Genomic DNA, 14,873 nt, shown 5'->3' with positions numbered 1-14,873 from the left:
CTTATTGCCAACTTTAGTACTACTAAAGGGGAAGCACAGCAGAGATTCAGGGTGCTGCAAGTCTCCAGGAAATAAACTCCCTGCGTGGAGAAAAGGGGAGCATTTTCAAAAAGAGAGAAGTGTCGTTTTTAAAGAGGAAAGATAAAAAATTAGTGACCTAAATAGTGGAGACTGTCCTGAGTTATTACAAAACATCTCCCAAAAAAGACTGGAAGTTTGGCTGACTTCCTAAGTAGTCTTTGCTGAAGAGCCAGGCTGGGGCTGCTGGCACTTTGTGCCTGTAGAGATGAGCTGCTCATGACACAGGCATCCTTGTGCATTAAGGAACTAATGTTTGTAACATGATTAATTGTGGAAAATCATGGGCAGGCAAAGACGCAGAGAAACTGGTCTTCCATCTTTTCTTCAGAGCAGTAACTGTTTATTCTAAAGCTGAGGAGTCATAATCCTGCCAAACCCTGTATTACCCACCTAACAGCTACTGGGAAAAATCCCCAGCAGAACCTTTTTCAAAAATTGATCTTGTACGAACAAATGTCTGGGTAGAAACAGGGTAAGAGCTTTCCCCAGACCTGTCCTGGGCAGCAGCTTCAGAGCTGCTGGCTGTTATTCCAGGGGGCTGTGCTGCAGTTTTGCAGGCCCTCAGCACACCACTGTGCACTTGGAGGGTGAGTTTGAGGGTGACCTGGGGAAGGAACACCCTTGGCTGAAATGTCTTGTTGAAAGAACTGGGTAATGGGCAGAGAGATGGTCACTGTCGCAAGTTCTGTGCCAGCAACTTAAAATGAGGGAACAGAGATGCTGGAGAGTACAGAGGCAGGCTGGATTACCAGGAAGCTTTGGCCCCCCATGTGCATGTCCCTGTGATGCAGGAAGCACAGTGAAGTGCTTCGTGCTGTGTCTGTGCTGGGCAGTAAGACCATCGCTGCTCTTTGAGCGAGAGTTGCCGGGAGCGGCCGTGCCGTGACCTTTCCTGGCCTGACAGCACACGATCCTCAGCCTGCAGCAGAGCAAGCAGCAAACAGAAGGAGCCCTCAGCAGCCAACCAGAGAGTACAGACCAACCCAGCACCTCAGGGCAGACTGATGTGCCCCAGCCTTGCCTCCCCTCGCGTGGGTTCACCGCGGCACAGCAGTGGCGGTGGCAGTGCCAGGCCCACCCACAGCCTCGGTGCCTGACACAGTTTGCAAAGCTGATTAGCAGCCTGGTGTGGAGAGCCCAGCCAGCCCTGCACACACCGAGGAGCTCTGCCAGCCAGGATCAGTGCTGGCTAATCCCCAGGGAGGTGGTGGTTTAACCCTCTGTGTCACAGTGGGGCTGTTGCAGCTCCTCTGACACGGTTCAGTCCCTGCTGGCTGTGCCCTCCGGCCCCTTTGGGACAGAGGGAAGGCCCTCCTGCAGCTCATGGCAGGGAAGGGAAGTGCTGCCTAGTGCTCAAGGTCTTGCTTGTTCTCTCCTCTTCCAGCCATCGTACAAGGAGACTCTCTTGAAGAGATTTACAGCAAAATCAAACAGATCATTGAGGACCAGTCCGGGCACTACATCTGGGTCCCGTCCCCAGAGAAGCTCTGAAGATGTCCCCCACCTGCTTCCTTGTGAGCAGAAGATCTCTGAAGTCCCACCCATCCAAGCCCTCTGCCCTGAGGGGGAGGGATATGAAAACTATTCCTGCCCCCTTTTTTAGATCGTCGCAAAATTGAGTTTTCTAGTCCTGTTTCTTTTGTTGGGATGAACTCATATCATTCATCACGTGACTGTTCCCACCATTCCTGCATGGACCTTCCCACTGCTCCATTAGAGACAGATGAGAACCCATTCAAGGTCGTTTTTTATTATTATTATATTATTATTATTATTATTATTATTATTATTAACTAAACAAAGAATCAAGATGGGAGGAGGCGGATAAGGACTAATGTAAGAAACAAGTGAAATAATGGACTCTGAACATGAGCTGGTATCAGAGCTCCAGGGGCATTTTTCCAAGTGTGACTGTCTAGCAGCTCTGAACAGTGCGACACACGGGCAGCAGAAAGCATTTTATTTATCTGTATATGTAATTTATATATAATATATAGAGAGATATTATATATATATTATATATATATATATGTACGTGGACTAGGAAACCTGAGGGACCTCTCTGGAAAGGTATTGTGTTATTGCAAGGTTCTTTCAGTTCCTCTGTCCCAACCACTGGGCGTAGGGAGTCCACTTGGGCAGGAAGAGCTCAAAACGGTACCAGGTGCTTTGGAAGCATCTCCCATCCAGGCCAGTTCCCTGCAGCCACCCTGGGTCTGAGGCAGAGCAGAGACTGGTACTGCCTGTGCAGGAGGGACCAGAGCAAGGAGCAGCAGCTGGTCTGAGAGAGGCTGGGAGACGGAGACTGAGCAGGAGGCTGCGGAGCAAGAGAATGGATGATACTACATATTAAATTGCACATTTGTTTTACACACCACCTTATGTGTTTGCATGAGAGGTTTCCTTTTGGTTCTATTTTTTTAAGCTGATTTTAAACCAAAACCATATTGTGTTGTTGTGTTGGCTTTTTTTTTTATTATTATTATTATTATTATTCCATTTTTCTCTTGTTAATAATGAACTGAATGGGTATAAAATCCAGTTTTTTAACTTATTTTTTAAGCTGGCTCTATTGTAAATAGAATCTAGATCTGTGGTGTTTAGTTAAGAAATACTCTACTGGCCACATGGAACAAATGTACTCACTGTCCTGTGTTGCTGTGGAAAACCTGGGATGTTGGACTGGCCCTGTACCTGTGGGTGCAGGTGAAATGACCCATTCTAGCTCGTGGCAGCACACTGACATTCCCTTCTGCATTAGCCACTGGCAGGAAAAGCCCCCAGCTGTGCCTTGGATGGACACTCACATTTTCCAAATCAGTAACAGAACTGGAAAAACTTCCTCTCTTCCCTGCTCCATGCCGGATTCCTGGCTCTGCTGCGTGCAGGTGCCAGTGGTGGCTTTCCCAGTGGGAGGCCCATCCTTCCAGCACAGCAGGACCTCGCCTGCTGGGAGCTGGGGCTTGGCGGGTGACTGCGTGGCCACCTTTGCCTGGTTCTGTCTCTGACACCTCTGACACCTCTGCTCCCTCTGCAGAGGGGGGCTCTGCTCCCCCTCTCGGGGTGCCCCAGAAGGCCGAGGTGGTGCTGGCAGGGCTGAGGGCAGGGGGTGCAGAGCTGCCCCTCCTGCTGGGCACGGGGATTTTTCAAGTGAGACAACTGTGAGCACCCAGACTGTCGGCCCTGAGCTGAGACATGTCTGTCCTTGAGGACACCTTGGTTTCCATACTTGAGTGAGGGCTCCAGTGAGGGAATAGACCCTGGTGTGAAGCCGGGGGGACACTCGTGTGGCCTTTGAGAAGGAGCTGTGCTGCTGGGCACCTGTGTGCAGGTACGAGCGCTCCCACCTTGCACAGAGCTGGCCGAGCACCAGGGCAGAGGTCACTGCACAAGCATGAGCAGGTAAGTGTTCTCCTCCTGTTTGGCAGGGATAGGTGAGGGCACGGGGTGCTGGTCCCCTCTCCCGGAGGCAATGGGTGTGTCAGTCTGCCTGGCACACACAGGCCGCGGTTGTCAGTGCGAGCAGGAACTGTAGGACTGTCCCTGTGCTGTCTGGGGAGAAGCCCTTCTTTGCCCCTCCTGCATCCCAAGGAGCCCTGCAGGGACTGAGCAGCTTCTGGGGACAGGAGGTGGGACACAGACGCAGCCACGGTGGAGGGCAGGAAGGATCCTGCTGTCGGGGGGACCGACCTTAAAGGAGCACATGGAACTCTGGCAATGGATTCCCGCTCAGCATCCACCCCCTGCCCCGCTGCTCCTGCTCCGGCTGCTATAAATGTCGGTCCCTGGAGAAGTGGAGTAAGTCAAACAAAAGTCCTTAAGGTGCTAGTCACACCATTCCTGTATTTTTTTTTTTCCTTTTTCTTTTTTTTTTTCCTAATAGCCTGTCTCCCTCTGTCGAGTCACGTGGAGAAAAAGATGATGTACTCCATGGCATAGCTGACAGTATCGAATCGATCATGACAACAGTAGTTGGTTAACAGTGTTTCTTCCAAGGAGACATATATTTTTAATAAACAGAGAGTTGCAAAGAACTCTGTCTTTGAGACCTTCTTGTGGAGTCCTTCATTGCATGCCAGATCTGGTTTGTTGGTGATCTTAGCACGTATTGATATGGTCTCTCCATGGCAAACTGAAGTGTTGACAGGGGTTTAAAAAAAAAAAAAAAAATTTGCTTTTTTTTTTACTACAAAAGGTGGTCACTGAGAACTTGCCTAATGCAAAAAGGAAATAGAAAAAATAAAATAAAGAAAGAAAAAAAAAAAAGAAAAGAGAAAATAAAAGAAAGAAAGTGGCTGGGCCTGTAACCAGGCCACTGAAAAGCTCTTTCGTGGTTGGGTTGTTATTACATGGGTTGAGTCTGGCCTGATGATGTGACACCATAAGTGTATTTTGGGTCATAGTTTGAATTGTGGGGAGGTTGCTTTGCAAATAATAGGGTTTACATGTTGCTACATAGTTGTTCCTGTATTGAATATGAAGACTGCAAAGTAAATACATAGTCTAAACAATACAGAGCTTCTTTTTACAGTTTAACACGCTGTTCAGATATCAGAGAGGAGAAAGACGCTGTAAAGACAACTAGTATCATTTTAAATACCTTCAAGTGCAGAAAAAAAGAGTGTTCACTGGAAGACAAATGGGGTGAGTAGAGTGTCACTCTACATTCTTGCCCGAATCTGCTTTGTCATTTAGCTGAGCTAATGGAAAGGTGAGAGGGGTTTGTTTTTTAAATATTATATTTCCTTTTTTCTTGTCAAACTGCACACAAGAGAAGCATATTGAGGTTTCAGGAGAACAGGAGCATTGACTGAGCACATGGCCATACAGTTTGCAGACAGTTCGCAGTTTATGAAGCCCACTGGACAAATTAAACACCGTTTAGAAACTCCTTTAGGTGATCAGATCCACCTTCTGGTGGTAGTGGTTGTCCACAAAACCCCAGTGGATCAAACAGGTGCTAAGCAGATCTGATATCAGCAGTACCACTCTCAAAAATCCAACCGTTTGCTTGCCTAATGACAGACTTGGAATGATGAAGCATCACAGAAGCGTTGCCTGCTGCTGGCTGCCACAGGGGCAACTCATGGATCTGCAGCCACTCCTCCCTGGGCAAACCAGGATGTGTCCTGAGCTGATGTGTCATCTCGATCTGCTGTGACAGGAAACATTCAGGTTCCAGTGGGGAGAGGAACACGGGGTTATGTTCTCAAATAAACCCTGTCACTCTGTAAGGCGGAGACAACCACTGGCAGAGAAACCGGCATGGGAAGAGAATGAGTGTGGCGTGAAGGAAGAACTTGCTCTGTTAAAGCTTTTTATTATTAGCACCACGCTCTAACCAACTGAGCTAATCTCAGGGTTTTAACAACCTATTTTTCTGGCTGAGGACAAATAGCTCTGGCTACCAGGACCTTAGCAAAGTCCTGGACCAAACAAGTGCAGAGCACTGTCCTGTTAATGGTCCTGTCTCATTGTGAAGTGTAGGGGGATGGTTCTCTCTGCCAAGATGTCCTGCTACAGCTGCCTGGAACAGGCATGAAACTAATCTGCCCTAAGACACCTCTAGAAAATTAGACCATAAGCTGCTTGTGCTGCAGAGAAACGTGTCTGTGCTTCTCTCTGCAGCTCTGGATAATTAACTGTCTTGGCCTTGGTTAAGCAGAGGAGCACAGGATCTGTGAGCCTACTGGAAGAGGGACTTTAAAGGAATTTGATTAGAGTTTTCTGAAAAATTGTCTTCCCTTGGATGCCTGAGATGGGGGAACCTGGATAGCCCTTTGTTGCTAATGATGCTTGGCAGCACAACCTTCAAGGACTGCTGTTCTCTGCTCTCCTCAGGATGTCACAGCAGGATCCGTGGCTGTGCAGCAGGTAAAGTTATCATCATGTCAAAGGTGTCTCTTTCCTTGAAGAATCCTCAGGTTCCCCTTGACTTATAATATTTATTTATATCCCTTGCCTCCAAAATGAGGGTTATGTTTAACTTTGGGGTTTTTTAACCCTAAGGAAAAACATTTCATTGCTGGGGTCAGTGGGTGCAGCAGCATCTCTTAGTGGAAGGAGCACACAGGAGCTCTTGTGAGACTTGGAATCACTTGTTGGGGCCACACTTGGCTCAGCACAGGGATGATCGTGGTGTTTCCTCCCTTAGTTCAGTGCACTGCTTGACAAAAGCTTCTGCCCAATCCCCTAATGAGCTTCAGCCCTCTGCCAATTACCTTGATTGCTGTGACCACTTCAATTCTAGGTGTTGGTGGCCAGGCTGGCCCCTCTTCCTTCCTGCCCCTCCAGAACACTCAACAGCTCAATAAGCCACAACAGCAAAGCTCTTCCCAGAGTGTGTGGGGGGAGGTGGCCCAAGGTGCATCCCCAATGGAAAGCTGCTGGAGAGCCACCTCCTCCGGGTGAGAGGGGGTAGAAAGGGCTCCTCTCCAAATAGTTACGAAATTATCAGATTGGGGGGGGGGGGGGGGAAAACAGGGCACAAAATACAGAAAGGGGGGAAATTTGTGACCTCCTGCCCTAGAGGATCCATTTGTGTTCTCAGAAGCAAGTTCCAGAACCGGTATCCAGCACACCCTGCAGCTTCCACAGTGATGTGGAAATCGGAAACTACCAGTGCAATGCCACCCCCTGGAGCCATCTGTGCACACCCAGGGATGAGCACCCGGGCTCTCTCAGCTGAAAGAAAACAATGAAAAGAGAAGACTGGGGGAGGAAAGAGCAGCACTGTTTGTTTTTTTTCTTCCAAGTCAGCTGTTGTTGGCTTAAAAAGATTTATAACCCACTGGATGGGCTACTGAACTATAAAGCAACGTTTAGCCCAGAAAAATAACCTGGACCAGCCTGCACCTACACCAGCAAACACCTGCAAAGCAGAGTGATTGCACACAAGCTGCCTACTGGGAACAGCCACTGCAAATGCAGCTAATTAAGTCTGATTCAGCTAGGAGAGGAATTCTTGCCCTACTTAAACCCTGTGTAAATACTCAGCCTGGAATAAAATGTGCCATGTGAAAATCTGGAGAGAAGAGGTGAGTACTATCAGCAGAGCCTGTGGCTGATCTGATCTGGCCTCCTTAGGGAAATCTGTAGCATAAAAGAAATCAAACTGAGTACCTCCAAGGAAAATATTCAAACAATCCCGGCTGTAGGCAAAACCACATCTAATGCTTCCTTCTGTGGCTGTATGTAATTACCTGCTGACACTTCCTGGGTAAACATGACCTTTGTCACCTGGTCCAGCGTGACACCTTTACCTGTTCATGTGTGTGTGCAAGTCAGAACTGAGAACAACAATTAAGGGCTGCCTGGGACGCACTCAGTGAGCTCAAAGGGAGGGTGGAGCCCTCCCAGCAGCCCAGAACCAGTGCCAGTGAAAGCCTCAGCTTTTTCCTTGAGCTCATAGTCTGTCCTAACTGACTGTGAAAGCAGCAACCAGCTCTGAATTCTTGTCCACGCTGAAATGGGCTGGAAGCTGAAGTGACCTGATAAATATTTATGCAGCAAGGCAGCTATGACATCCAGAGGAGATGGAATACTTCTGGAATACTTTTATCATTCTCACCCCCACTTTCTACTAAAATCAGATGCTTAAACCAGCCTGTTACACAACAGCAGACACATCTCATGAAAAAGTTAAATATTTATTTCTAACTGTTAAATATTTATTTCTAACTGTTAAATAGCTCAGGAGAATGAAGATTATTCCCTAGAGGGAAACAATTACATTTATTGAATAAACACTTCCTAAAAAGTACATAACTTCTTTGCCAACAAGAAGGAGATCCTGGTTTCTTTTCCACTGCTCCCATGACCTCGTGCCTTTGCAGAGCTAATGGTTCTTTTATTCAGCAGAACATTTCCAAGAGAGACTGCTGTCCTTTTTTTGCAGTTGTGCCTCTCATTATTCTTCATTTGGAATAAATCCTTTTGCTCTGTCCAGTTTGTCCAGAACCTCACTATAAAGACCAATCATCTGGGGAATATAAGCACCACAGTTGTCAGCAAGGATGGATAAAGCTGTATCACTCAGCTAGATATAACAAAGTGGCAGGGAACAGAAGCAAGGGAATAAGTGGGAGCTTCTAAACCTGAAATATCAGGTTGATGTAAAGATTTTGGCTCAGGTTTAAATACAATAGCTTATTAAAAAACAGTTAAATCAGTGCAACCTAATAAAGGTGTCATAAAGCATAGTTTATATCTGAGTCTTACATCAGTGAATAAACCTATTCACCAAATCACAGAAGTTGGGAGTTGATGTTGAGGTTGGAAGGGAGTGATCTCTATTTCCTACTGTCTTAACTGACATATTTAAAATGGTCTTAGATTTACAGCCAGCCCTTGATTGCCCACATTGTGCATAAGAGAATGAAAGGTGACACCAGTCAGGCTGTGCAGTGTTGCAATCTAGACAGGAGCATCAGCCAAAAACTGTAGAAAGAAGCTTACTTGTGACAGACTGAAAAAAAAAAGTGTCATTGCAAAGTGTCATCTACAAAGGTACTGGCTCTGAAATTTCTCCCTCACAGAAGTGGCTAAGCTACACCTGAAAAGATGAGCTTTAAGGATTTCATTCACATCAGCTTAAACCTCATTTATAAAACATTAGATTATACTAGAAACCAAGCTTCAAAGTATTCATACAACAGCTGACTTAAGGAAGCTGGTACAGCACCCTGACTTTAGTTAAAGCAGGCAAAGGTACAAGGGTTCTCCCATGGCACAAATAGAAGTTTATTTCCAGTCAGCCACTTAAATCATCCTTCCAATAAAAGGACATTACATTACTCTTTCTATTGTCTATCAAAACCTTTCTGGCCTCACTTTGAAAAAATCTTCTAGCATCAGGCTCCCCCAAAATATTTAGGTACCATGCTTCTCCTGAAACTCTTCAGATGTCATCACTAGTGGTTTCTTCACCCAGATCCACATCTCAAATTCAGGCCAGACATCCAATCCCACATCCTCATATCCCCCTGTGTACACTTACATGGCCCTCATAGCTCTTCTTCAGTGATCCTAAATGATTGAGGAAACGCATTCCCAATCCACACCACTGCTCAGCTTCCTTGTATTTACCAACAGTATACTGAAATATTCCTGTATTCCAGGCTCTTGTCATCAACCAAAGGATCTCCATCTCTGGGTAAGCATTCTGGGGTGGCAAACCAGAAACAGCAGCTCATCAGAAAATAGAAACTTCACTTTAAAACTGACAAGTCAAGAGTGTGTTAGAGTTCAGTTTCAGAGTGGGAAAAGTCAGATTTTTTCCTCCTAAGCCAAGGGCAATTCCTTGGGTAAGAAATGCTTTTTGAAAGAAAGATTTTACTCTCCATACACCTGTCCTCACAGAAAACAAGGCAAGAGGTACCACAAGGACTGACAGCACAGGAATCCAGTTCTTGGTAATTTAGAAAAAACAGTAACATAGTAAGTTCCCAAATACATTTAACAAAAAAGAGATTAGAAAAAAAGCAAGACTGGTATCCAAATTTTAGATGGTTTAAACTGATCTGAAAAAGTAATCTGCATTTAAAACACATACTCAGCATAAGAACATAGAAAGCAAGAGGAGTAAAGATAGATCTTCTAGCTCAAGATGTTTCTAAAATAGCCACTGAAAATTTGGCCTTAAATATCTCTAAAAAACCCTTACAAAATCCAGGGAAATTTGTAATGCTGTCATAAATATCCAAGAGACATTTCTTTTGAGGTAATTTTGGTGTATCTTTTACTGAAGAAGTCTTAGCAGCTCCACATGTAACAGTATATAATGTTCAGTTTACTAATTATTCTCAGTCTAATGAGAATTTTTTTCCAGTGTGCTCAGGATCATCTCCCATCTCTTGGCTTCCTGTTCAACTTACTGTGCTGCTGACTACACTCAGAGCATCTTCAAAGTAGTCCCACACCTCCTGCAGGACACAGGTCTCCAAGTCTGTTAATCCAGTCGGCAAAGAAATATTAATCAAGCTATGTAAGCATTTGCTGAGAATTGAAAGAGAGCAAAAGAGGAAACATTCAATACCATGTGCACAAAACAGCTACTTTTTAGTATCAGCAGCACACTGTGTTATGGCTCTGTGATTGTCAGACAGACACGTCTACCTTGGTGCTTACTACACTCACATTCTTGTTGCAGAAACATCCATTTTCCTGTATCAGATCTCACTCATACAAACTATGCAAAAACAGAGCCAAGAGAGGCAAGCAGTACTTAATTATTTTCATTGCTGGTCTCTAACACAGAAGGAAACCCTCAGAAAATCAAAAACAAACACATGGCTTCTGAAAACAGGTCTGTCTTCCTCAGTGTGAAGTGAGAAAGGCAATATTAACAGTTGCCTTTGCCCAGGGGTTACTGCAAGGAAACTGGAAAGGAGGAGAAAAATCCTTTGTGGGACACAAGTGAGAAAGAACATACACCAGGTTGTCTTTCAGATTGCATAAGGAACAGCTGTCAGAGAGCCAGGTACCCAGCAAAATAAATCACAAATGTACTATGGCATCATATCACTAACTTTCAATTCAGGGCTTTCTTAATTCTTACTTTCTCTTCACTTCATTGTCTTTGAAATACCTAGTTCACTACTGCAGAGTAACATTTGAAATAAACATCTTCCTTACAAGAAACAACCTCTTCTAGATCCAATTTTCATTTTTCTTCCTCAATAGATTTATTTCTTGGAAATAAGACTGTGCCAGAAAATATGCTAAGTAAGCAAACTGCAGTCATCCTTCAGAGCTACATTGCTTGGCCAGCAAGAAGTAGAACCTTGCACATAAACTACAGTCCACCTTTTTCAAATTGCAGGCTTAATTCCCTGTCAGCATTTCCAGTCACAGGCTCATGGCAAAGCTGTGTGATAACACTAACCTAAATTTCACAGCATCAATGACAGTCTGCTTTCTGTGAAGGTTTAGTGCACTCTTGAGAGCTTTCTTACACAGTACAGGATACCGAGCTGGAGATTCCATTGCTAAAGCTTAAAAGTACAAGAAAATAGAGAAGAATATAAAAAGGAATTACTGAAGTCAGACTTTAATCTCATAAGGAACTAAAATAAATTACAGCATGCTGCCAGATCCCTTGTGATAAACAACTGAGAAGAGATTTGCTTAATACCTGGGCTGGCCACAAACTAGTGCTTCTCTACTTCTTTCTTACCATGCACATCATCAAAGAGGACAAGGCAGAAGCACAGGAGGTTTCATAATTTACAAGTACTCTCACTGCTGTTTACCTGCAGTGCAGTTATCCAAAAATACTGGGGTGGGGGAACTGTCTAAAGTAAAGAATTTTGTTTGCCTCCTTGAACATGAAAATCTGGATGGAAAAATGAGGCAGGAGCAGGATGTCAGTTTGGTGTCTGCAAGGCTACTCCCTTAGGACAAAGGAGATCAGAAGGTGTTTATGCAACCCTACAGAACACCCTCCAAAGATTTGCCATGGTAGGTCTAAATGTTAATCATCTTTCTTGGATTCTACTCTAGATTCTCAAGGAGGTTTTCATGAATAGAACTTATTGATGAAAGTATAGAGAAGTGCTATTTACAAACTGACTACACTAACTTCAAACTGAAACTTCAAGCTATCTTAATAGCTTAAATATGCTTAAATATACTTAAAGCATCTACCAAAAGTCCACATCCTAAAACCTCTTACTGGGGCATGAATCAGCTGGGGTCATTATCTGGCCTTTGCCAGTTTAGAGCTTGTGAAAGTTTACCTGAATAACCTTTTCTAGACTCACAACCTACATGAATGTTTCAGGGTCTAGAAAGGAAGATTGTCATAAATTTCTGGTTCACCATCCACGTGATATGGTATTTCAAAATACAGATTTCCTCATGTTGTAGAGATCCTAAGCATCTTTGCTTCAGGACAGAATATATATCATAAGACCCATTTTCTGCATGTTGGGCAATATATGATAATACTGGTCACCCCAAATTGATAGGAAAGAGAAACAAAAGCTTTTTCCTGTGACTTGAAGACCTATGAAAGTACAAATGCACTCCTTACATGCAATGATTTCTAGTGTCTTGATCTCTATTTGTGGTTGCTCCCAAACTGACTCCATAAAGTTGTGAAGTGATGGATCATTCAGTTTGGATCTTGCTTCAAATTCATAAAGCAGCAACAATGTGTCTGTTGGGTCTTTAGCAAAATCTCCTGAAAAAGAGACAGAGCAGCCTGTATGTAATGATGAATTTTCTCAAAGCCTCGTGGTGTACTACAAGGTATAAATTTTGCTTCCAACAGGCAGGAAAACCATTAAGATTTAACAACAGAGCAACTGCTGTTTTAAAACAGAGCAACAACAGGAACTCTGAAGCACTCTTGGACAAAGATGTCCAAAGCATAACCCCCCCAACCACAATGCCTTCCCTCCCCCACCAAATAATCTGAATTGTCTGTAATTGGCTAAATTAATACAACCCTCCTAGGCAAGGTAATAGGTACTAGGGAAGCCATTTTCACAGGCAGGTAAGAGAGAGAACAGAAGGCCACCAGCTCAGGTCAGCTTACAGAAGAAGTTACCATCTGCTTCAAGTTCTTCTACAGGACTTGACCCCTTTCTGGTAGAAAAGCCCTCAGGAAATCCTTAAACACAGCAGAAGGGTGGGAGAACAGCAGAACTGTATCAAGTAAACCTGATACAAACACCAGGGTCTAGTGAAGAGGTGAAGGAAGCACCAGGCTGCCGACTCACAAATGTCTGTGGGAGAAATTCCACTGTGTTCCTGTTCCTGAGACAATCAACCCTTTGGGAATTTGAGGATGGCAGATTAAAAGGGAAGAAGTTTACTACCAAAAAAAAAAAAAAGTGAAGCATGCCTCTGCTAGGCTAACTTGGCATGTCAGCTGAAAGCACGTCAGTCTCCAGTAATATCTAATTTAAACTGACGTGGAATAGTCAGGGAACAGAGGATGGATTTTGGCACTTCAAAGTGTGGTCCAGGATCTTCTGCATTCTGAGATGCCTTATGTGGGAAAAGGGTAAAACCATTAGAACAGGGCAAGAGTGACTCCACTGTAGAGTAAAAAGCTTGGAATTTCTTAACATCTAAGCCAGAATCATCAACCCAACCTCACTCTGAAAGACTGTTCCACACTTCACAGCACCTCTACAATAAAAAGCCTGCAATGACAAACAAAAAACAGTCGTTGGCTTTGCCAATTCTTTTATCATATTGTCATCTATCTGCTTCCACACCCTTCAGCTGAGACAGCAGCTCCCTACACCCTGTATTTTTCACGAATATAGTGACTAATTCTAAGAGTTACATGTGCTGAACAGCCACACTTCGTGGCTTACCTGTTAATTTCAGAACCTTCCAGATCTCCTTGCACGTCTGAAGATGTTGAAGGGCCTGGCTAAAAAGCTCCATCTATTTTACAAAATTTAAGAAGACATTTTTTGTCACCGTTTTAAAAGCAAAAGGAATGATTATGTCACAACTAACGACACCTTTATATCTCATTATAAAAAAAATTAAGAAAGCACCTGTATCAGTTATTGTTTTGGGTTTTTTTTTTTCACTTTTTCAAAGACCTCCACATCTCAGACAAATGCAATGTTCCACTGGTCCAGAAAGAACCATACATGTTCCTATGGGGCCTATTTTTTTTTATCTCCCAAGCATAAAACAGTGCTAGTGAGACTGTGCATCCCGCTCCACAGGAGTTTTATAATCACTCCACACCAGACTTCAGTACTTCCTTCACAACCACTGGACATTTTCCTTAATCTTCCTACCACAGGGAGCACAATGCCCTCCCCCCACCAAAACATGTATGCATAAAAACAAAAATAAACTGTAAGCTTTATCACAACCATACTGGCTTTCAGCAACAGCAGTAATTGTCTGACCAGCCCATGTTTAGCAGCAGATTCCTCACATAATATATACAGTAAATTGAAATTCATGTAAGAGAAGGTACTACTATGACCCTTTGCTGATATAAATCTGTTCAAATCCACTGAAGTCAACAGAACTGATTTACAGAAATCCAACATTTAAAATTGTCTGGAAAGGTGCATTGATTCTAATTAACTATGAAATGTTCCCTTGCTTACATCCACAATATCCCATTCTGAATGAAAAAACAGACTCCAAAACCAGCACACAGAGAAATATTTAACAGAACTTGCCCTACCTGTTCTGAAGGTGTTACTTGCTGTCTTCCCATTTCCAGATCAACTGCAGCTGCCATTAACAGGCATGTCTTCTGAGCAATCAGAACAGCTTTGTCAGAGGGACAAAACTGGGACAACTGACACCAAAAATAGGAGAAGGTAATGAGAATTTTACCCTTATAAAGCAATTTGCTCATGAACAGATGACTGCTGACTCTCCTCTGTGACACTTTCTGGAGTTAGTCACGAGTTGTATATAGTTATATTGCAATTTTACTTGTGCAATTACACAAAAAGATTATTTAAATATAAAGTGTAAAGCAGAGTTGGAGTTTCCTCTCTACAAACACATGCAAAACTGACAGTGTTGGTAAGAAGTTCTGCATGGAGATTAGGACTCAAGTACTTAACATTTTGTATTAACGATACAGTTTCCAAACATCAGAATGCATTTATTTCAGAAAATTCTCATTGAAGTCTAAGTTTCCTATTACATTTTTAAGCAACAGAATGTAAAATTCTGACAATAATGCACACATTTTGTATTACAAGTCAATCTCCTTCAGAGCACACAAGCATGTCTCCATGGAGATACCCAAAACATGAATGTGACTTCTAAAAGAATCAGACAGATGAAAA

General features: G+C 43.7%; 2 protein-coding genes across 14 annotated transcripts in view; one reads left to right on the top strand and one right to left on the bottom strand.

Annotated features, from left to right (window-relative positions):
• Window positions 1–4,115, top strand: part of DLG3 (discs large MAGUK scaffold protein 3) — a 77,471-nt gene extending 73,356 nt beyond the window's left edge. For all 12 annotated transcript variants that reach the window (XM_064669696.1, XM_064669697.1, XM_064669694.1 and 9 more), the window contains one exon: window positions 1,466–4,115. In XM_064669696.1, the coding sequence (XP_064525766.1) occupies window positions 1,466–1,572 (107 nt within the window). In that variant the 3' untranslated portion in view covers window positions 1,573–4,115. The remainder of the gene's footprint in view (window positions 1–1,465) is intronic.
• A 3,596-nt stretch (window positions 4,116–7,711) lies between these two features.
• Window positions 7,712–14,873, bottom strand: part of TEX11 (testis expressed 11) — a 29,411-nt gene continuing 22,249 nt past the window's right edge. Inside the window, exons 23-29 of one of the 2 annotated variants that reach the window (XM_064669691.1) lie at window positions 14,255–14,371; window positions 13,413–13,485; window positions 12,116–12,265; window positions 10,967–11,075; window positions 9,957–10,077; window positions 9,080–9,244; window positions 7,712–8,062 (exon numbers count right to left, since the gene is read on the bottom strand). In XM_064669691.1, the coding sequence (XP_064525761.1) occupies window positions 7,991–8,062; window positions 9,080–9,244; window positions 9,957–10,077; window positions 10,967–11,075; window positions 12,116–12,265; window positions 13,413–13,485; window positions 14,255–14,371 (807 nt within the window). In that variant the 3' untranslated portion in view covers window positions 7,712–7,990. Of the gene's footprint in view, window positions 8,063–9,079; window positions 9,245–9,956; window positions 10,078–10,966; window positions 11,076–12,115; window positions 12,266–13,412; window positions 13,486–14,254; window positions 14,372–14,873 lie in introns of those variants that run through there. The other variant, XM_064669692.1, reaches the window with a different exon arrangement.

The sequence above is a fragment of the Pseudopipra pipra genome, chromosome 13, assembly GCF_036250125.1.
Source record: "Pseudopipra pipra isolate bDixPip1 chromosome 13, bDixPip1.hap1, whole genome shotgun sequence".
Lineage (NCBI taxonomy): Eukaryota > Metazoa > Chordata > Aves > Passeriformes > Pipridae > Pseudopipra > Pseudopipra pipra.
This window is presented reverse-complemented; position numbering and strand designations above follow the sequence as displayed.